Source organism: Choloepus didactylus, chromosome 2, assembly GCF_015220235.1.
Source record: "Choloepus didactylus isolate mChoDid1 chromosome 2, mChoDid1.pri, whole genome shotgun sequence".
Lineage (NCBI taxonomy): Eukaryota > Metazoa > Chordata > Mammalia > Pilosa > Megalonychidae > Choloepus > Choloepus didactylus.
The window spans coordinates 166,011,876-166,036,308 of NC_051308.1; the positions used below are offsets into that span (position 1 = coordinate 166,011,876).

General features: G+C 36.1%; 1 protein-coding gene and 1 pseudogene across 2 annotated transcripts in view; one reads left to right on the forward strand and one right to left on the reverse strand.

Moving 5' to 3' along the window:
* Nucleotides 1–2,962: 2,962 nt before the first annotated feature.
* GIPC2 (GIPC PDZ domain containing family member 2) overlaps nucleotides 2,963–24,433 on the reverse strand; it is a 75,316-nt gene continuing 53,845 nt past the window's right edge. For both annotated transcript variants that reach the window (XM_037826838.1, XM_037826839.1), the window contains exons 4-6: nucleotides 20,804–20,910; nucleotides 14,983–15,064; nucleotides 2,963–4,187 (exon numbers count right to left, since the gene is read on the reverse strand). In XM_037826838.1, coding sequence (XP_037682766.1) covers nucleotides 4,036–4,187; nucleotides 14,983–15,064; nucleotides 20,804–20,910 — 341 coding nt within the window. In that variant the 3' untranslated portion in view covers nucleotides 2,963–4,035. The remainder of the gene's footprint in view (nucleotides 4,188–14,982; nucleotides 15,065–20,803; nucleotides 20,911–24,433) is intronic.
* LOC119527135 lies at nucleotides 16,701–17,479 on the forward strand (annotated as a pseudogene).

The window sequence follows — 24,433 nt, forward strand, 5'->3', positions numbered from 1 at the left end:
TGTATCAAGAAGATAATGAATCCAAAAGGCATAAATACCTATGGACTGATATTTCTTATTAATATTTATACACTATTATTTGGAAACTACTGCCATAATAATTTGTTGAATGATGAAATAAAGGAGAAAGTGTCACTCTGGGTCAGCCTCCATCTTATAAAAACATCTTAGGACTATTTTATCTTAGGGATAACTACTGAATATAGTGGCATGGTATACCTCATGTGTTTTTACTGAATCAGAGCAAATAATCTGGAGATTTTAAAGCTTAAGGGACCTTAGAAGTCATACCTGGTACAAAATATGTTAAAGAAAATATATCAAAGATATGTTAAAAGCATAAAGGCCTGAATACTCCATTTGTATTATCCTTGTCTTTTTTTTTTCTTTTTAATTTAAAAGTCCAGAACTCAAAACCCCCAATTTTTTTTTTCCAAGGACAAAAAAATGCATTACTTTTTTCATGAAAAGGTTTTATTTTAAGGAGTCATGTGAAATATAAGAAATCTTACAAAATTATTACAGCTTTACAAATAATCCACTTTTTGATCAGTACATTACTAAATGTGTACATCTACAAGTAGAAATGTAGTAAATAATACATTTTAGAGCAGTATCAAAATATGTTACAATTTCATACATTAATAGCTCTCCAAAATTCAATCACAAAAAAAATTTTTAAGCGTATGCTATAATTTTTATAAACAAAGAGAAAACTTCTATTTTTTTCCAAAACAAAATATTAATTCATCTGTCTATAGTCAATACTATTGCATGGGACAAACAGTTCAAGATATTAAATGTTTGATCAAAACTATCTTTAGGAAATTTTAAAAATTTCTCCTTTTTGTTACTGCTTGAAAAATATCCATACAACTTAATGATTCCAGCTGAAATAAAAATGTCACATTCAACTTTACCTCTCCAAGAAGATAATAATCATGAGTCATTTCTTAGAACTAGGTTTTCAGGTAACAGGGTAGGGACAGGCTGTGTCATTTTGTACACTTCACAAGTTTAGAAATCTTTTATAACCATGATATGTGTAAGGACTTGTAAATACTCTGACATCTCTTTCAATCTGTGTCTGGAATATAATGTGCATTTTCCACAGGGCACTTATACTTGGGCCTGTGAGTTGAATAGCATCTCCTATCTCTTTTTTCACTAATAGCTTGAGTAACGCACTTAACTGTCCTTCTAACCTATTATCTCCATCAGAATAATAGCAATGCCATTGGTACCATATATTTTTAGATGCATCAGAAAGGGAAAGGAACATCGTATTACCAATCTTTTACATCTTTGATGGATAACTATGATCTATTTAGAAGAGCCATTATTCTTTTGAAAACTCCATTTGCAAATAAAATACTTTGCTACTATGCTAGGCAGGCAATCATAACTGATTGAAGAAGGTCTAACAATAACATGGGCCTAAATGAAGTGCGCTTTACTGGGGGAAAAAATGTCTATCTGCTAACAAGTAATGGGAAGATATTGCAAATTATATTATTTGAAAAAATTAAGTACTCTCTCTTCAGTTAATTACAATATTGGATATTATAATATTGCATATAGCAAGTATAAACAGAAATAAACTACTGCCTTTATAATGGAATTATTAGACTTTCACATCATGTCATCATATTTTTGAAAGATCACAGAGAGCCAAACTGTGCCTATTTGTAAACATCAGAATGTGCATATTTGATCAGGACAGAATTATGTTTAAGACCCCATTGAGCCCAGTGTTCAATCATTATCTGCATTCTCTGCCACAAAGAAAACACATCACATACTCTTTGTGGCCACAGAAAGAAGATGCTGTTCTGCATGAAAGGAAATCAAGAACAAATGAAATATTCATCCTAAATTGGAAAAAACTCCCAGAAAATAAGAAAAAACCATAGTCCCTCTGAAAATGTCCAGTATTGCTAATGAAATGGAATGTTAAAAAAAAAAAAAAAAATGATTTGGCTCAGGAGAGCAGCAGAAGAAAAGCCCACATTTGCAGATTCTGTGACTGAACTAAAAACAGACTTGCCCTTTTTTGTGCACTGTTATAAAAAGGTGCAAAACTCACAAGTAGATATATTTTCAGTGTGAGAACAAAATGACATAAAGAAACTGACCTTATCAGTTTAGCAAGAGAGGTGAGAGATGAGGACATTTCAAAGCAAAACCTATCAGTATATAAAGCTCCTGGGCCCAGCTGAAGCCCTTAGAAGTAATAACTGCCCATTTAATTCCAATAGACATGTACAGTTACAGCTGTACATGGATATGGGCATATGCAAGATATTCTAGAGAGATTACACCCACCTTGTAAATATGACCACCAGTGGATCACAGGGAAGCATCACCTGGTTCAGTCTCTACACACACCCAAAAAGGAAGGAGAAACTGACATTCACTAATAATAAACAATGATTCACCATTTCAAATCTAACATGCAGTGCCAAGAAATTTATTTTTTTGTTTTCTGTGGGCCTCCTCAGTCATCCAATAACTTCCCCTGAAACTGAGCTCTTCTTTTTGTCTTTCTAAGACAGGTGGTATTAAGAATTAATAGTTATTTGGGGACCTCCAAAAGAAACCCACTAACCAACCAACAAATTACAGCCTGAACTGGATCCTATTTTCAAAAATGGGCAAGAGTGATAAAACAATCCATGTCCAAAAGCTACTTTTGTTACACATTAATGACTAAAACAGCTTCTGTGCAGGTTTCAGATTTAACAGACAAAAAAATAAATTTCCTTACATTAAGCTTACATGAAAAGGGAATGGAAGGCAATAAAACAAAAGTTTCACTAGAAAACAACCAAGTTATCCAAGCAATAACCCAGCATAAAAAGGGAACTGCTTCTGATTTCCTAGAATGCACCTCTCTCAGGTTACTAATTTTTATTTCCATGGCAGCACATAGCATTTTTCATCCAACACTTTAGAAGAATGCTTGGTCACACCATGCTCTGTTTTATTAAATATCTATGTTGAAACCATTCATTTCCATTTTCTCTTACAAAGGTAAAATGTCAATAAGAGTGATAAGGCAGTCATTTATCCTCAATTTTCTCAATAATGTAAGGATTTAGAGAGAGTGTGTTAGGACTCTAAAATAACAGGCTAATATATTTTCTCAATTCTCTCTTCCTCCTCTATTTCCACTGGTGGGGTTGGGAGTGGGTATATTCTGATATTTCTTCTTTAAAGTTTAGGTGGTTTTAAAGAGTTGCTCTTTAACCCCCAAAATTATTCTCACATGCAGCTACTTTCTGAGTAAACATCTTTCAAATAAAATGTTCTACAAAGAATTTAAAAGTGTCTCTGTAGGGTTCAGAAAGGGTAACATAAAAGTAACTATGAGTGAAAAAAGAAATAATGTTTTAAGACATGCTAAAAAAAAATCAAATATAAATGGTTCTACCCTACCTGCCTCTTCTCTTTCACACATGCAAACACACACACATACATACACACACAGCACAACAGATTTCAATTGCAAGTTTTGTGAGAAAATACAAAGAAGCAAAAAAGAAAATCAATCCTCATTTTACAGAGGATTAAAGGCAATGCTTCTAGAGCTATAGCAGGCATAATTTACATTTAATTTACTGGTCAAGCTAGGATAACAATATTAAGATGCTACAAGGTAAATCATAATGAAATCCTATTGTTCATTGCATGGCGAATTGGCAAAAAAAATCACAAAGGTATTGCGTACAACTACTTACACATAGACAACAAAGCATGAGTGTTAATGAGGAGCAAAATCTTCTACCTAGAAATATTCCTTAAAATTCACTTCAAAAAAGCTAGAATAAATATTAAAATTGACCAAAATTTTAGATAAGTTTAAGCATATGATGTAAGCAACTGCATAAAAGGTACCCAAAAATCAAAATACCAAAATTAGATTTCAAAGAATGTACTGCATACATATATAAAACTAAACCAGAGTTTGTAATGGTGTCAAAAATCAGACCCTAGGGTTTTAAAAAAAGAAACTTCAGAGGTGGATCATCCGCATCATAATCGTCCTTGTTTGGCATCACCAATGGCTCCCCAAACATCAAAGACAAATTCATCTGGGAATGCGAAGTCACCGAGAGTTTCATCAAGCGCCACAGCAAATTCATCTGGATTAACTTTGTCCTTTCCTGCTTCAAACATTGTGGAAGCTATCAAAAAATATTTTTAAAAAGTTAATGATAAATGAGATAAGCATCAGAGGACTGAGAAAATGGTATCAGGAAAATAAATTACTTTTGAAAAGTTAACATGCATACATATCACATACTTCTAATGCAAATTGAAACAACAATAGACCCTCTATCACATATCAAACAGCAAAGGTATTTGCTTTAACAATCTTCCCATTGAACCCAGCTTTGCAGCTGCCACCCCTGTCCTCTTCTCAACCTCAGAGCCCATCAGTTGAGTACATTCCCCTTCCCTATCCTCCCCATAGTCATTTGCCCTCTCTGCCCCTACCTCTCCCCATTCTCAACTACCATGTAGTTTACTACTCCTTTGCAAAAAAAGAAAAAAAAAGGATTACACCTTGCAATAGGGCAATCAAGCTCAAGGCAAGAGAAAGAAGACACCTGACTACCTAAAGAATCAAAGCACACTTTTCTGTGACTCTCTCTGTCTTTAGGACAGAAAATAAAGGTAGAGCTGGGCCTGTTTTATTGCCTGTGCCCCATTTCCTATGATGTGGAGACAACATCTGCAGAAGTACACATTATCATGGGATCTGCCCCAGCTGCCTGGGAGCCCACAAGGCTCAGCCCCTATAAGCATGAGCAACCAGGAAGAAAAACCGTGAATGTGATTTGGGTCTTAGGGTAGTTCACCCCACTAACCTCCAGGTAAAAGGAAAACACTAAAGCCCAAGAAATATGCTTCAGTTCCTCCTTTCCTCCCAGGTTAAGGTTGAACTAATCAAAGATGATATGACTGAATGAGCCCCAAGGTCTGGTCTTTCTGCTGAAATCCACTAGAGCTCTCCAGAGCAGTTAAGAGCTCTTCTCAAATAGTTCAGTACTAAGGTGAGGCAGGATGAGGGAGTGGGGAGAGGTGGTCCACACAGGGTGCCACAGTCAGGGCAGAAGTTCAGAGTAGGGATGGAGTGATCAGGTGCAGGGATAAAAACCTGAGTAAGGTGAGGAGGGGCAGCCTGGTGTTGGGTGTGAGAGTCCAGGTGTGGTGAGGAGGCCCTCTGGGGCAGGGGTGAGGACAACAGCCACAGTGGTTACATGCATGGAGAGCCACCATATAAGTACATATATGAAGAATTAGGGGAGCCAGGTTTGTCGCTGTCAGAGAAGGGCAAATAGGGAAAGGAAGGAAAATAGAATGAATCCTGTGGTGTTGAATTGGAATTAGAGATATCAGTGGGAGAATATATATACATATATATACATATATATATACATACACACACACACACCCCTATTTCCAATACAGAGATAGATTTTAAAAATAGATCTACATGCATACACACATGTACACATGCCCCTAGTTCAGTCCACTGAGAGGGCCTGGGAACAGTGACAACCCAATAGCAATGAGCACACAAAAAACTCAGATCTTGGTTTTCAAATATCATTCTCCACAAAAATGAATCAGAATTCCTTGGAGAAATGGCTGATTTCAGGGCTGAGCAGTCAAAGTACAATATGAACCAAAAGTATCTTGTGCCAGAAAGCAAGGAAATGTCAAAAAAAAATGGGAACCTGTGAAAAGGACAGAAAGCCAGAGTGAAAGAGCTCCTACCGACCAAATGAGGGACAATTTGAACATCAAAATAAGAAGTAATAGTAAGAGATTACAACCCCATTGAATAAAACAGGAAGCCATGAATCCATACTGAAACGGATGATGACTAGAAGAGGGGAGAGGTAAGAGAGGAAGAGGGAGGAGGGAAGGGAGGGGAGGAGGAAGGGAGAGAGGAAGGAAGGAAGGAAGGAAGGGAGGGAGGGAGGGAGGAGGAAGGGATGGATGGATGGATGGAGGAAGGAAGGAAGGAAGTTAGTTTGATGAGGAACAAGATATTTGCATAGCTTCAAAATTTCTCCCTAGCAAATACCTAATTACAAATATAGTAACTTCACAGTGGAGAAGCCCAGCACACACCACTTTAAACAAATCATCAAAGTAAACAGCACCAGTAAAAGAACAAATAGAAATCCTGAACACCCTAATAGGATGCAGTGAAAAGTATATGGCATCACTTTTGTGATATTCCTGCCAAAGATGCAACCTGAACATAATTATGGAAAAAAATAAGAGAAAACCAAATTAAGGAACATTCTGCAAAATAACTATCCTGTACTCCCCAAAGCATCAAGGCCATGTAAATCAAGTTATAAATGGAGAACTGTTCCAAACTGACATGACAACTAAACATAACAACGTGATTTTAAGCAGGATTCTTTGGCTGTAATGGATATTAAGATATTTGGTGAAACATGAATAGGACCTGAGTATTAGATGGTGGTAAAGTATCTGTATTAATTTCCTCACTTGGATGACTACTGTTAGATAGGAGAATGTCTTTGTTTATAGGTAATACACACTAACATATATGGGGACAATGGGACATCACTAAGAAAACTTACTCTCAAGTGACTCAGGAGAAAAAGCCTTTGTACTGTATTTGCAACATTTCTGTAACTTTGGGATTGTTTCAAATTTTTTTCTAAAAAAGCAGAAAAGAGCAAGGAGGAATTGAGTCTCTTCTCTACATCAATCTCCCTTTCTTTCCTGCTCTACTCCAGGCCTCAGCCGTGACCTAATCTAGTTGCAAACATTTTAAAAACTTTAAAAAGGAGGCAGGTCTTTGTCTGCAACTGGAATTTCTGCCCCAGCCCAAGGGCTCTGGCATGTTACCCAGGCTCTTCCAAACCTCCCGACTTTAGTAAAACTTTGATCAGGATATAGAAAAACCAACATTCAGATACTCTGTTTTGACTTTGTAAATTTAGCTTTTGAAAAACAATTTGACAACAAGTATGAAAATCCTTTAAAATGTTCATATCTTTAACCTACCTAGTATTTCCACTTCTGGGAATCTCTTCTTTAAAAAAATAAAAACTTAAAAATAGAAAGATCTATTTTACTAACAGTATGAAAAGAAAACAAAACTAACATTCCATGATCATTAAGTAACTTCTGGTATGATGAAATACATTAGATGAAATATTTTTAAAATCATTTTAAACAATGTTTATGAATAATTTGTCATAACTTGTGGAAATCTTTTTCTGTTAATATTTAGTGAAAAAGTACATAAATTTTATTTTACAATCACTACTATGTTTTGCAAAAATCTCTGTATAGAATGGATAATTGGAGAAATACGTGATAAAGCAATTACAGTAAAATATTAATGGTAGAATCTAGGTGAAAGGTATAGAGGTATTTACTAAAAATCTTTCAACTGTGCTGTATATGTTTGAAAATTACCATAATAAATTACTGTGGGTGGAGGGTCCTCTGCAAACAATGAAAGAAAACTTAACAAAACTTAATAGATATATTCAAATTGGGGAGAGAGTTCTCATTTTTAAGTTAGGGGTACAGGTGTTTGATGCAGTAAAACTATGCCTGACTTATAACATTTATTCTGCATGCTTACAGGTACTAGTTGTATTTTAGAAATTATTTCCAAAGCCATTAAGAAATATCTTAATGCCTCTAAGGAAAGCTTCATCTCTTTCAACAGTCATAGTATTATAATCAAGGGGAAAGCTGCCCTCAGAGTGCATTTCCACACTCTGAGATAAGAACCCAAGTGTTCAGGAGACAGTACATCATCTGTATTCCCCCAAAATCTGGGAGGTTCTGTCGGTGTCCCTCCCCTCCTTAGACAGTATTCCTTAAAGATCTTTTCCACAATCCCAGCTTAACCATGACTTTCCTGCAGAGAAGTTACAAACCTTTGCTTCTATCTCCAGTTTCTCATGGGCTCCAAATACCCATTTCCAAGTACCTGGTGGACAACTGTTCTTAGGTATTCTAATAGCATCTCAACAGCATGTCCAGAAACCAAACATCATCTTCCCTTCAGAAGATACTGCTATTCTTCCTGTTGTCTCCACCACTGTCCTTAGTGGGGCAATCATCCTCCATTATCCTTCTCTTTTCCCAATCCTTCAGCCTGTGGACCAAATACTGCCTCCCCTTGATTCTCTTTGTAATCTCTCTAAAACATTCCCTTCCATTTCATTCCCACTGTCACCATGTTATTCCCGGTTCACAGTGCATCTCACCTACATGACTGTATCACTATATTACCAACTCCTGTATTGGTCTCAATCTCCAAGTCAACTCACCAGACCACAGCACATAGGCACCCTTAGATTTCTCTTCCGACAGTACAGCTCTAACCCTATTAGGTAATGAGACTAAGGGACTATGAAGCTTCTTTCCATCCCTGAGATTGTCTGTTGTCACTCCCATACACAGAAATATTTCTTGGATCACCATTGCTTATCTTAAAAACTGATCTGAAGCTCCCCTGGCCCCCAAATGTCTGTATTCCTCTACACCAACCTTTTGTAACCCTATGTAACCCTGATCACTTTATACTCCATCCTTCCTCTTTCCTGCCTTTGCCCAGGACAATCTCATTCCCAATCAGCAACTCCACCCTCAAAATTCTTCTCCTTCAAGGCTTCAGTATTAGTTAGGGTTCTCCTTGGAAACAGAATCAATGAGAGATGTCTCTTATTATCAAATTGTAAAAGTGACTCACGCAACTGCGGGAGCGCACGAGTCCAAATTCTGCAGAGCCGTCAACAAGCTGTCAACTCCAAGGAAGCCGTCCGACGAACTCCTCGGGAAACGAACCGACAACTTTGACGAACTCCTCAGGAAACGAACCGGCAACTTTGAAGAACTCCTCAGGAAACGAACCGACAACTTTGACAAACTCCTCAGGAAACGAACTGGCAAATTCGACAAGCTCCTCAGGAAAAGCTTCACTGAGCAGCTGAAGAAGAAGTGAAGGTTCTCTAACCATCCGGCTTATAAGCCTCCAACTGATCACCCGGACCAAATCCAGCCAATTGCATTCTCTCACTGTGGAAGCACACCCCTTGATGAGTCATCAGTCAGCTGCAGTCAATTGACTGATGATCCGACAAACCAACCAGCCTCAAATAGCCTCACAGGAATCGTCAGGCCAGTGCCCGCTTGACCAGACAGCTAGGCCACCTAGCCAAGTTGACACATGAACCCAACATCACAGCTTCCTCATCCATTGATTCCTGTTTCTACATCTGTTAGTGATATCTGTATTCTTTAAACCCTTCAGTCAATTTTTCTCTTACTGTAATGTGCAAATAAATCACCTGGAATCTTGCAAAATGCAGATTCTGATTCATTAAGTCTGAGGCAAAGCCAGAGATTTTACATTTCCAACAACTCCCAAGTGATGCTCGTCTCTTGACCACAGTTTGAGTAACAAGGTCTTACAGTGCATATTCAACATTGCTTTGCATTGTCATTATTTTTATGTGTGTATTTTCTCTTCTACTAGACCAGCAAACTCCTGATAGATCTTAAATAGCTTACTTAGTCTTTTATGCCCATAGAAACTATTTCAATGCCTTATGTATAGAAAATGCTGGTGGATTGGTGGGTACAAAAAAAGGCTTTGTAATTATACCTAAGTAATATTTACATTGGCACAATTAGCATGCACTGGGAAAGCAAAGCCCAGAACCCTGGCCCTAAAGCCAGGATGTGAAACAACACTAAAACAAACAGGCAGCATATGAGCCATAAGAACCCAAAATGCATGCCAAAATGAAGTGACTTAGTAAATACAAACTATGCATAAAATAAATAGAATGCATAAAATAAAATAAACTTGGATTTTCTATTTCACATAGAAAATAAAATTCTAGAATATAATTCTAGAAAAATAAACTCTGGGGAAAAAAATCTCTAGAAACAAATATAGGGATTAGAGGGACAAGTTATTTGTAAGTGGCTGAACGATAAAGAAATTATGTCTTTAGTAAAAGGCCAAAACTTAAATGTAGGTATTGCTAAAATAGGACTTCAGTTCATAATTTTGCTTAATCTACCATTTTAAATGATTCTTATAAGCCCTACATCTAATATTTATTGAGACAATTACCTAAAGATTATACTGACATATAGGCGAGACACAATCTAGTTGATGAAGCAATAGGGTGCGCACAGATAAATGAAATGAGAACATGTACAGACCATTCAGAAGCAGAAATTGACAGGGCAGACAATGCTCTTAAGTGCTGGAGGAAACAATCGCATGGATCTAGATGTCCGCTAACAGCTGAATCAATCAATCAAACCATCCTTTCCTCCTTCCCACCCCCTCCCTTCCTCTCTAACTTTGCTGTAATAAAATAACCAAATTGCACATGGTTTTTATTTGTACTTCAGAAAGCTCAGCAGCACTGACTAGTGCACTGAACCCAGGAACATCACCTACAGACCTAGCCAGCTCCAACTTGCAAACTCCATTTCAGGTTCCTTAGTCACAAAATGAGAAAAATGTTGACTTTATACAACCACACTATAACCTTGAGATCAAAAATGTATAATCTCACAAGTGCACTAATTTTGGCACACCAGAAAAGTTGAAAGAAAATTCCTCACTAAGTACAGTTCCAGAGTTGATCAACACCTCAATTATAGTCTTCCATATTCTGCCTCTACTACCATTACCATTATTAGTAGTAATGATAATGAGTAAACTTTGCCAAGAGTGATATAGCTACTCATTATTTCTTTGTCATGTGACAGAAACTCCATATATAGTACTTAATTTGTTCTCTTGATAACCTTATAAAGATATTTTTCTTGTACCTCTTTTACAGAAAATTAAGGCTCAAAGTTAAATTACTTATTCAAAAGCCAAAGCTTCAAACTGGTTTAATTAGGACTCAAACTCCCTGTGAATGACAGTATGTTTTATGCCTGTTAACGAACATTAGGTCATCAAACATTTACCAAGTATTTATTCTGGGAGAAGTACAGTCTAGGACCTGGGATTAAAAACAGAGTAAAATCTGATTACTGCATTCTAGTAACTCCTGGTGCTGTATAAGGGACAAAAATACCAAGCTGCATAATCATGTTGGAAATTTTGGTATGTAATACAATACTCCATATGTCTTCTAATAACCAGTAATTTGCTATATGAATTCAAAAAGAGCTTAAGAATGGAATATGCACTTGATCATGTTGAGTTATACTTAAGCTAATGCTTAAAGTGTAAAGATAGCTTTTAAAAATCCTTAGAGGAGAAATAAACTGGTATAATTTTACCCATTTTGATAAAAGATGGTATTTCTGATTTCAGAAAAAAGCAAAAGAAATTTCGTAAAATGAAGTTTTTTTGAAATTTATATCATATTAACATAATGATAGCTACTAAAATGCTTTTCATCTGTTAACTAAAATAAAGCTGCAATAATATTTAACAGCTGAATACAATCTGGCAAAAAATACAGTAAGAGTAGAATTTTTATATCAGCTAAGTGCTGACCTCTGGTGGCCCTTTTGAGAATATTTTTGTATCATTACCACTCCTGAACTATTCTGTCACTGAACTACTTTTTCATTCTTATGAATGACAAATTTATTTTGGTGATATAGGTCAATCTATATTTTCCATTAATTTTTAAAATTCTTAAATAGATCTTTTAAACATAATGTATTACTGCATGATGAGCAATCTCGGTATCAAAATCCCAGGATTTAATCTCAGCTCTTACTTGTTAACTTGATTTGGGCAAGTTACCAAACTTCTCTGAACCTCAGTTTTCAAATCTATAAAACGGCACATAGAAAAATTTGGATAAATATTAGTTGTTACCATTGTTAATTTAACCATTAAATCTGTAAATTTAACTCCTTCTATGGAAGGTCTTCAGCACATCCCTAACACTTTTCATAAATTGCAACTCCTGTCAATCAACTCACATGAATCAAATAAGAAAAACACTGCCAATGCAGAAAAGGGGTTTTTTAATGAAAATCTTCATTGGCTTTATCTGAGGATGACTTTATGTAGGGTCCATTGTTTTGGATCCACTGAAGAAAGAGAAATCATCTGAGGAAGAAATGTAATTATTTCTATTAAAGCATCATTATTGTATACTTTTAAGAGCTATAAAAGATCTTATAGGAAAAATGACTTGCAAACTATTATTCAAATTTCCTTCCCACACATTTCTGGATCTCTTAATAAATTAGAAATCCAAAATTTCTGAAGGTGCTAGGGTGGTCTCCAAAGTCCTAAATTGGTATCATCAGAAAATACTATAGTTCTATATGTAAAACTACGGAATTTCCTTAAATATTTGAGAAGAAACTTGTATGGCACAACTTTCCATTAAGGTAGGCCAATCCCATATAAACCCTTAAAAGACTTAAAGTCTTCCAGAATACCTTTTTTCCTTTGTGGATGATATCCCAAGGCAGCCCATACTGGCATTGAGTCAACTAAAAATCACAGTTCACAACTTAACCTTACAACAAAACAAAGCACTTCCATCTTCAGGGGTACTCTATAAACCCATTTGAATTATTTTCCCATTTCAATTAGCATATGCATCCAATCCTTCTGCTGAGGACGGTGCTTTGTTTTAATCATTTTGTTGTCATGTAACTTTTTAAAATTTATAATATACACTTATGTTAACAACTCCAGAATGTGATGTTAATGTAATTTGCATTAACAATTAACATTTCTAGAAGCTAAGAAACACTGGGAATACAAACAAGTATATTCATTTGTCTGTTAAATCAATGTCACATTTGCGATTCATATCCATGCTAAACAGATCAGAATAATGAGAGAAATTCCTAATTTAACAATAGATGACACAGTCCAAATAATTATTTTCCTTACACTTTACCTCCCTGGGTAACTGATCACATTGCTCATCAATGTGCAATGAAAATGACTTTTCCTGTCATTTGGAGGAATTTCCTACAGATGATTAATTAACTTTACAAGGGATTACTAGTTAATTCACAAGAAATATGTGAGGAATGGTTAGTGCCCTGAATTTGAGTAAAAGAAAACTGATTCTTAAAGAATGGTTTCTTAATTCATTTATGATTATTAGCACCATTATCCAATGTTCTCTGCCTTATATACTTGTAGATTTTTAATAACAGAAGAGCAAAATTAATTTATATACATATCCCCAATTTGCACTTAATTAAGTTCTAAAGTTGGGGACTATTCTAAGATCTTACCTTTGAAAACTGTGGTTCTCCTAAATTTGAACACATGAAGACCCAGAAATTGTTTTATTAGTTCCTGAATCTTATAATATTCACTTATATTATTTGAAAACTTCTCAACTGAATAGAGATGTATATATTATTTTTCCAACAAATAGTACTTAGTTAAACTGTGCAAGAGAACTGTCATTTCTAAATCCCATTTACTCTCATTTGCATGTTCATTTGCATAACTGCCACAAGCCCTTATCACTTATGCAGATCCTATATTTTCCAAACGCAAACGAATTGGGGATAGAAGTTGTATGACACTGACTTTCTATGGGATCATCTCAGCTTTAACTTCTTGCTTTCACGGAACAAAAACCTATTACATGCAAATTTTATATTTCTCTATGAGGAGCTAGAAAAAGAGTACCAATTTTTTTCCAATTACATCATCTGTACATCCAACAAAGAAATTTTATTTTAATATTCCACACAAGCTACAAAAATATAGGAATAAATTCCATATGGAAAAAGGAAGATGAATGAAAATGGAAAAGGAAAGGAAGAATGATCTTCAAATACTCTTAACCAGTAGCAGGGAAACAAAATACTCCACGTCCTTGACTTTAAAAACTTTAAGCTCCTGATACAAATGCACACACCCATGCAAATACACATGGATGCATACAGGCACAAACTCCACCCAAGTAGTGCACAATTTTTTTCCCCATCTAGAATCTACCCCCCTTCATTTATCTTGATTCTGCATGGGAGGCACCATGCCTTTTCCTTTCTTGGCCCTTTATTTCAGGGTCACTCTCAACTCCCAAAGTAGATACAGCATGTGTCCCTGACCTAACCAACCCCTGGCCTCAAGTGATTTATTCCACTGAGCCAATGAGTCCAACCAGAGACAGCCCTGGGCATTTGTTTAATGACTTGGAAGGTCCAGAGGATGTAGCAGTGGAGCCATGGCTCTCATTTCCCTCCATGAGGGAGGAGCCTGAAGCTGCCAGGGAATGCTCTGGGTGTATGAAATGAAGCCAGAACTGAGAAAAGAGAAACTACATCCTAATGACAGCATAAGAACTCTGGATCCAGCCGTTCTTAAAGCCAGGATTTACCTCCATTCCTTTCAGTTATATAAACCAATAATTTTTTCCCTTTTTATCCTTCAGTCAGTTGAGATTTGTTTTTTTTTTTTTTATCATTTGCAACTGATAAAGTCTTGTTTGGTAAATCAAGACCCTGGTATCCTAAAGTGACGTAAGAAATACACAAATGTGCTCCTTTTCTTCATATTTCTGATTCATTGTTCATAAAGTTCCAGTAATTCCATTAAATGGTACACAATTTTAAGACCATAATAAATATGCAATTTAATAACGCAATTCTGATAGACCAATTATACCTTTCATATGCATCATTTACATATATTTTTTTTAATCCATAAAAGAAACCTATGAAGGAGATGTTATTATTCACATTTTATAGGATAAGAACTAAAGTTTAGAAAAGTTAATTTGGTTCTAAAACCCCACAGCTAGAAGGTGAAAGGGCCAGGTCATCTTTTCACTAATCTTTATTATCTTTATTTTAACTACTCTTTTCATTACTCCACAAATACTTTTTATCTTGAAAAGTATAACACGCTATGAATGCAAATAAGACTTAAGCATTAAGTTTCACCAAATTAAGAAATGAAAGACTTTAATAGTAAATTCTTACCTAAATCAATATCTCGAATTCCCATGTATAATTCAAGAAGATCATCAATCTTTTTAATTGCCTTTGCTTCGGTTTCAGAGGGCTTTATAAAAGAAGAGAGAAATAAGATTTTATAGTTTTATAATGAAATCTCTTGAATATCAAGGCATACACAGGGGAAAATTAGATGTGGAGCCAATCCATGGTTGTGTACTTCAGCACTTAATAGAAACATTTAATGGAAATATATCTAGAATGTATTCTGTAACACAATACAAATAAGTACAGTAAATACTTACTTAGTATCAGTGTTAAGTGGTACATATTCAAACTTAAAAAGTCAGAGGACACAGCCCCAAGTAGCTAACAATCAAAGGGGGAGACAGATGTAGAAATAAATAATTATGTAACAATAATAAGGAGGATTTTAAAAGGATGTAAAAGGTACAGCAGCATCATGGGAAGAAGAAGCAAATGTAAATCTGTAAAGCCAGGAACAAAGAGAAGGTGACATAAGAAGTGTGTTTTCAAAGATGAACAGGTAAGTGGGTGAGGGCACTTCAGGTAGAAAGCAATAGATATACAAAGTCAGTGCAAGGTCACAGAGTCTGACAAAAGATTATAACATGCAACCAGGACTCACATGGCTAGAATGACTGGAGAACATAATGTTAGACATGACTAGATGTGACTGGAAAGCATAGTGCCAGACATGACTAGATGATAAGGGATCTGTATGCCATGAGAAGGGCTTTTGGCCTTTATTGTACTGGCCAGGGTCTCCAAACATTTTAATGGCTCACCCCAAGAGTAAAACATTTCTGAATACAGACCCTTAGGTGTTTTTGTTTTTGTTTTTTTTATTTCACTGTATTTTTTAGATTACACACATGTATTGCCATTTTAATATTTTGTGTATATTATAAAATAAACAAAAATAGAAATTTTACAGGGACAGAATAGTGATGAAATACGATTTTAAAGTAGTTTTTATTTTCATGTTTTAGTAGTACCAAAACATTTTGGTTCTTCCTAAAACAATTATTAAAAAATAATTTAGTCAAAAACATAATTGAATAAGTTTTGTTATTCTTTTAAAATCTTGGTTTAATATTTGGTACAGTCTGGTTCTATATTCAGTTCATTTTGATACTGAGTTTTAAATGACTTCATAACTGAAAAAGAAATTGCCCAAAGAGGCTATAAATATGCGATTGTAGGTGGAAATGTAGAATTCACTATTAGACTGTAAGAATTTCTTTTTACTTTTAATACTATTATAGATGTCTGTTGCTTTGTGTTCTCAAAATTTATGAAAATCATGGATTTTATGACAAATATACATTTGTTTCTCATTTCATTGAGGACTTTGGTTCAACATCCTCACATTTTTATTTATGTGAGCTAAGCCTTGAAAACAATAGCTCTCGCCTTCATTGTGGCATTGTTTTGATTGCCTGCATAAAGCAACAGGCTATGCAACGTAACCTAGATGTTTATCTTTGTATCTATCCAACAAGATTGTAAATTCATCTTTAAGAACAAGTATGGGTAATCTTCACACACGACTGGCCATCAGTTTCTTACCATTCCACCTCCTAAATCTCCTAAATAGCTCTTGATCTTATTACCTCTTCTCTATTCATATTCTGATTGCCTTGACTCAGCCCTCATCTTTTCTTTTTTACAGAAGTTTCCTAATTCATCTCCCTGCTCAATGCATGAGACACAAAGATGGAATGGTGACCCTGGCCAAGAAAAGTCACCCAACTTCTGCGACCAGCTCTGAGATGACCCACATCAAGAAAATCTCCATCGAAGGCAACATTGCTGCAGGGAAGTCAATATTTGTGAATATCCTCAGACAAGTCTGTGAGGATTGGGAATTGATTCCTGGACCTATTGCCAGATGGTGCAATGTTCAATGTCCTCTAGATGAATCTGAGGAGCTGACAACATCTCAGAAAAGTGGTGAGAACGTCCTTCAGATGATGCGTGAGAAACCTGAATGATGGTTTTTTACTTTCCAGTCATATTTGTGCCTCAGTTGAATACAAGCTCAGCTTGCCTCTCAATGGCAAGCTCAAAGATGTAGAGAAATCTGTTTTATATTTTAAACAATCTATGCATAGTGACAGGCTTATTTTTGCATCTAATTTGTATGAATCTGACTACATGAACAAAATAGAGAACACAATCTATCAAGACTGGCACGACTGGATGAATAACCCATTTGGCCAAAGCCTGGAACTGAATGCAATCGTTTACCTCCAAGCCACTTCAGGGAAATGCTTGAATAGAATATATTTACTGGGGAAATGAAGAACAAGGCATTCTTCTTGAATATTTAGAGAAGCTTCACTATAATCATGAAAGTTGGCTACTGCATACAACACTGAAAACCAACTTTGATTATTCACAAGAGGTACGTATATTAACACTGGATGTTAATGAAGATTTTAAAGACAAACACAAATGTCTGGTTGAAGAGGTCAAAGAATTATTGTGCACTTTGTGATCTTGCTGAGGACTGCAAGCAGCCAGATACTTCAGCTTTGTGTATCTATTTGGTTCCATATTCATGCAAGTCTCTCCAGAATACCCATGTGCTTAACCATTTTTATTGCGAGAGAAAAAACTTTTTAGATGAATCTTATGCACAGGTGTAATGGTAACTTTAGTGTTATATAGCATAGTGTATCCTGTATGAATTAGTGCAGCAATTAAAAGATGAAAAGTGAAATTTAAGGAATTCCTAGAATATGGATTTTGAAATTTTATTATAAATGTTTTTGATCAAGTGTTTCCCTTTCCACCCTAATTTGTGTTGAAGATAAGACTAAGTTTAGTACTTAATCCCTTCATTAATATTTATTAACGTTTCTATGACACATTTATAGAGTAACAAGTTAGACTTTGTTCCCAGTTTGGTGTTGACCTAATCTGTCTTATAAAACACTTAATCTTTTCTCTGCCTTTGTTTACTCCTCCGTGGGATAGGGGAGATTTCTTTCATCTTTTAGCATGGAACTTTGACCAATTAAAGAGGAAATGTTTCCACATCAAAAAGATACAGGAAGTTATTACATGAGTCTTTTAGTTTCCTAGACTGCAGAAAGCAGATACCATGAAATGGGTTGGCTTAAACAATGGGAATTTATTTGCTTAGATTTGATGCTGTGAAAAATGTCCAAATCAAGTCATCATCAAGACAATGCTTTCTTCCTGAAGACCAGCAGCCAGTGATCCTTGACTCCTCTGCACATGGCAGCATCTGCTGGTCTCTTCCTTCTCTGCCATTCCTTTCAGCTTCTTGCTTCCGTGGTGCACATTCTCTCTCTCTCTCTCTCTCTCTCTCTCTCTCTCTCTCTCTCTCTCTCTCTCTCTCTCCCTCTCTCTCCCTGTATTCATTCCATTTATAAAGACTCCAGTAAGAGGATCACATCCATCCTGAATGAGGTGGGTCACACCATAACTGAAGTAACCTTTTCGAAAGTCCTACTTACAACAGGTCCATACCCACAGGAACGGATTAAATCTAAGAACATGCCTTTCTGGGTTATGTACAGCTTTAAACCACCACAAAGAGTATAAAGATTCAATTTACCTTCAGTTTAAAATAGTTAACTGCTTTCTTCCTTCTCAGACCATTCTTTCAGGATGAAAAATTATGATTATAGTTAAAAGATCTGTTTAAACTGTAATTGTTCTTCAATCATTTAAGATACAGTTTTACCTAAATTTCTTCCCATTTTTATAGGTAATGTTTGCAGGACATATCCAGGGATGAGGTTTTTCATTTTTTCTATTGTCCCTGCACTGGGAATGAGTAGTCAAACTTTATCTTTATACTTGTAGGTCATTGTGTTAACATTTAGCCTATTTAGTTCCAGTTCTTATTTCCTGCTTCATCCTGCTTTCCCTACTGTCTGGATTAATTAGGCAGTCTGCTATTTTAAAGATTAAATAAAAGTCACATATAGCTACTTTGAGATTTTTACAACTGTGATCAGTCTTCATAGATTGCTTTGCTTGTCTTCGTGGTTTTGTCTTAAGTTTCTTTTCCTTTCCCCCTTTAATAGAAATGATTGATAAAAATGATCTTCCTTTATATATTATGTACCCTGAAATTATTACCATATTTTGTTGATGTAAGAAATATATATTATTAGCAAAGAAGACCAAGTGGAAAGATTCCATTAATAAGGCACACAATTACTTATGTGTAAACTCCTTATGTGGATAGTTATAATTTTTAAAATCTGCATGGATTCATCTTAGGTCTATGTATATTTAAAGTGGTTGGGTTATTGTTGGGTTTTTTTAATTCTAATTTGTTTAGTTGAGGTATGCAGTGGTTTTTCTTTTTTAAATAACATGTTAGAAAAATTCTGTTTTTTGGAAATGAGGGGGAGAGTCACTTTTACTTCAAGCTATTATTTTCCCTATTAAAATGTTATCTTTTGTTCTATGATTTCTATTCAAAGGTGATAATTTAGTGGGATAGCCAATCCAAATGTGCTGATCTTTGAAATGGGCACTTAGCTTTAACCTGTCTCATTATATCATAAAGAGTTTTTTTCATTTGTTTGGTTTGGTTTTTTTTTTTTTTTTTTTTTTTTTGGTTTGTTTTCATTTGGCATAAATGAATTTGTCTACTTAGTTAAACATTTGCTTATTAAATAGGTATACTCTCATGAACTATGTAGCTACACTCATTGAAATGATCACATCTTTTTAGACTTCAAATTTATTCTACTTTTTAAGAAAAGAATCATGAATACGAAAAGGTAGCAATGGTCTATATAAATGACATTGATTGTCATTTAAGTGAAGTCTTGTAATTGAGTGATTTTTCAGTGATCTTTTAAAAATGTTTAGTTGAAGACTTTTTAAGTCTGAAGAACTGAAAAGAAGCTAATAACAATTTATTATTAAAAAAAAAAAAAGACCTTGAGGTGGGTACACACTGACGTGTTTGGGGACAGCGAGGAGGCCAATGTGGCTGAAGCAGAGGCAGGGGAGTGCAGAAGGAAACGAGAGAAGAAATGGGGAGTCAGACCATGCTGGTAGCTCTCAGGATTAGCTTTCATTCTGAGTTACAAAGGAAGCCACTGGAGCGCTTTGAACATAGAAGGAATCTAAACTCAATGGAGTTTTTAAAGCCCCATTCTGGCTGCTGTGCTCAGCACAGACTGACAGGAGTCAGACTATGTAGGAGAGGAAGGCAGTGTCCAGAACAGAGAGGACGGTGCCTTGGACAGGAAGGTAGGGAGAAGTTGTTGGATTCTAGCATATTTTCAAGATAGAACCACCATCTTTGACCCTTCTCTTTCATGTGGGACATATTTTGTTGATGTAGGAAATATATATTATTAGCAAAGTGAGACATGAAAGAGAGGAGTCAAAGATGACTAAAACACGTTTTGGCTGAGAAGAGAGGAGTTCAAAATATAATATTTTATTAACAAAATCCTTATTAATATAGTTACTCCTTCTGGTGGCTCTGAGACCTTTTTCTTAGCTCCCAGAGGGTGTTTGTTGATTTTTTTTTTTTAAGTCTCTGAACCAGTCCAAATATCTATAGACTCTAGAAAAGAGTAGCTGACGATTGCTATAGATCACAATCTCTTCTCATGTACTTAGTTTCTATATTTTTTTCTTAAATGCCTTCAATAGTTTTCATACAGGTTAAGTAGGCAATGAATTAAAATCAGGGCTTTAATTAGAATATAGTTATGGTATTTTTTTAACTTCATGATTTTACCTTTATTTCCAACTCTAATAAATATGAATATCCATACATTTCCAAGCAAATGGGAATTAAATGAACATAACATACCACTTCTTCCACGGTAGCAGGGCCTTTTGATCTCAATCGAAGTGTCCCTCTTCCAGTACCAATTTTTCCTGCTGACGACTTTCCAGCTTTTGACCTTGGCTCTATTTCTATAGATATACAATGGAAGGGGATGGATGCATATATTCAGAAAGAATTCCAACAGATTTGTTATAAAATCTAATGTAGTTTCCATCCAAAAGTTATACTCAATTATTATACAGATTTGATAAAACATATGCCTTCTTATAGAATTTCCCAAAACAAAATAAATTCACCTGTCATCCGTTATTCTCGTTTAGGAGTCTCTATGAGAAAGTCCTGGTTACGTAAAGTAAAGGGAGTATGTGAAATGTACAGGTGGAAGAGACTAGAAGTTATAAAGAAGAAAACATGAAACAGAAAAATTAAAACATTTGGATTTATTATAAGGGTAAAGATGTATAGGTGGCAGAAAGCAGATGTAGATCAGCTGGACTTTACCAAGAAGGGAATGAGCTGTGTCTTGATAGAAGGAGGGGACAGAGGTACTAATATTTGAGCACCTATGCTCTGATTAATACTTTATGTGAAAAATCCATTTAATACACATGTCAACCTATGAAGTAAGTTATTGATCTCATTTTACAGATAAGGAAACTGAACTCAGTAGGAAGCAGAACTGGGATTTAAATCCAAGTCTGCTGATCCCAAAGTCCATGTGCTTCCCTCAGTGATACCTGCCTCATGGAAGCACAAGGGATAAATTCAGAGGGGCATACGAGAGAAACAAGGTCCTGAAGATAAAGAGCCTGGGAACAGGTTCCAAGGAAGGATTCCCTACAGAATGCAGGGAAAAGAACAGGGAGCAAGAGCCCACAAAAAGCCACACCTTTCTTTATGCTTTTTTGGTTGTTTTTGTTGTTGTTTTTCCAATGCTGCTGCAAAAAGTGCCCCCTCCAATACCAAATAGCAACAAATTTGTGAAAGTGTAGGGTGGGGAGTGAGGATAATTAGAAGGGGAGTGCCCTATCAAAGCCATTCCAATTATGCTTTGCCCAGTGGGAATGTAGGCCCTGCATAGCAGATCGTCTATGCTTTTTGCAAAAAAGCTGGACATTCAGAGTTTCCTGTGAATCTTCTGATTTTTAAATCTTGGCAACTTAGTCAAACTTTTTAAAGCACCATATTGACAAAATAAAAGAGATCTGTGGGTCAAAATCCAACCACAGGCTACCTATTTATACCCTCTGCAAATAACCCGATCTCAACCTGCCTGAGGACTTTATGTGGTAATACTGGGCAAGGAGAGACGTGGCAACAAAGAACTGGAGATATCTGAGCTCTAAAGAGTTACAGAACAGGCCAGTAAATGCAAGTACTTAGTGAGAGCTGTACAAAGTTCAAAACATAGAAACCCAGTGGCCTGCACGAACGCATTCTTATTAAGAACATACTATAATTTCCATCTACAGCCCCAAATAATGTTTTGTGATTGGGAATCTATTTCAAAGTGACTATGGATTTTGTATATTTTAACTCATATTTGGGGACAGAATCACCATGACAAAACATGTTTTTCTCTGAGAATAAAACTATAAAAAATTATCATGCAGTAAGTAGACCAGCCACTCTGAACAAAAACCTGTAAGTGGCTGGCTGGGGAGTTTGGAGAACACCCAAATACTAATCATGAGGACCAGATGGGCTCTTAGCAGGCTAAGGCTGTATTGGCAAGTCTACAGTGTTGGCCTTGACAGTTACACTGTGCCCTGTCTCAGGAAAGAATGTGTTAAAGGAAGTGAGATGCTTGCATAGGTTTCTAAGAGCATCCAGAGGAAAAGATTAGGTCAGTCTGTCATCAGCATGGTCCAAGATTCTGTGAGTACTCCCAGCTTGTGATATATAAGGCCAGAGACTTATATATCCCTGAAGTGGAGACTATGGTCTCAGGTTATTAATACTAAAAGATAAACAACTTAACTCCTCCCTCCCCCATGTCACTGCAATTTCACCAGACAATCTACTTGGTACAATTTGTCTCCCCATATCTATTTCCTTCAGGATGGAAAATGAACCACTCAGCATTTTGGTCTACCATCACATATATATTTCTAATTCTAAAGTAATACATTGGCACTCTTACTTATGAACATGTCTCTTGTGACTTTGGTGAGCATGACATAGCCCTGGAAAATGGAATACTTCTGGAAGCAATGAAAAAATAAAAGGTTTTTGAGATTCACAAAGCTAAGGATGAAGACTCTGAAATGTGGGAACTTCAGAAAGGTATTATCCTGCTTGAGAAGTCAGTTGATCTCCATACTCGATGTCTCTATTTCATCTTGCTCTGATCTGCAATGCAACAATGTAGCTAGAAGGGAAAATGTATATAGAATGGAAGACACCTTTTTTTAAAAAACAAAATCTATGTATTTGTCCGCCATCTTCTCTTTCAGAGTGGCATCTCTTAACTGACCACTTGGTGGCACCAAAGCAAAAATTAAATTTAAGCTCTGACCTGGAAAATGCCTTCAGAGAAGCAGTTTTCACTGCTAAGGGAACATCAGCCATGTTTCTCAGTGATCTGATGATTCAGGTACATACTCAACCTATTTCCACATACAAACAGACAGGCCAGTCCTGTCTACCCGCAGGGAAAATAAAAACAGGCTCTGTGTTTTTTAAATGTTTGGAGATTGTGAATATTTTTAGTCTGGTCTAACTCCTGAGGTGCTAGCCTGTCTAAGCATGTCTGACCAAGATCAAGCTCCAAATCAATCACTTGCCACAAATGAATTTGCAAGAGACCTTTCTTATGGCCAAATTATGAGTGGGATTTTTAGCACGGACACTAATAATCAGCCTCCAGCCAGGTGATTTACTAGATTCATCATTGCTGTCCACTCGTGGGAAGCACAGTTACTGCCTGCCTGTCCTAAAGCACAGGAACACTCACAGCCCCAGCTGCCCCCAGGGGTGAGTTATGTATCACCAAGAAGCAGTCATGGTTGCCCCCAGAGAACCTCTTTGTTGCTCAGACGTGGCCCCTCTCTCTCTCTCTCTCTAACCGCACTCAGCAGGTGAACTCACTGCCCTCCCCACTATGTGGGACATGACTCCCAGGGGTGTAAATCTCCCTGGCAACGTGGGACATGACTCCCAGGGAGGAGCCTGGATGTGGCATCATGGGATTGAGAAAATCTTCTTGACCAAAAGGGTGAAGAAAAATGAAACAAAATAAGGTTTCAGTGGCTTAGAGAATTTCAAATGGAGTTGACAGGTCACTCTGGAGGGTATTCTCATGAGCTACACAGATACCCCTTTTTAAGTTTTAGTGTGTTGGAATGGCTAGAGGGAAATACCTGAAGCTGTCTGAACTGCAACCCAGCAGCCTTGATTCTTGAAGACGATTGTATAACTATGTAGTTTACATGGAGTGACTGTGTGACTGTGAAACCCTTGTGGCTCACTTTCCATTTATCCAGTGTATGGACAGATGCATAGAAAAATGGGGACAAAAATTAAATGAAAAATAGGGTGGGATGGGGGATGGAATGCTTTAGGTGTTCTTTTTTACTTTTATTTATTTATTTTTTTTGGAGTAAGGAACATGCTCAAAAATTGATTCTGGTGATGAATGCACAACTATAT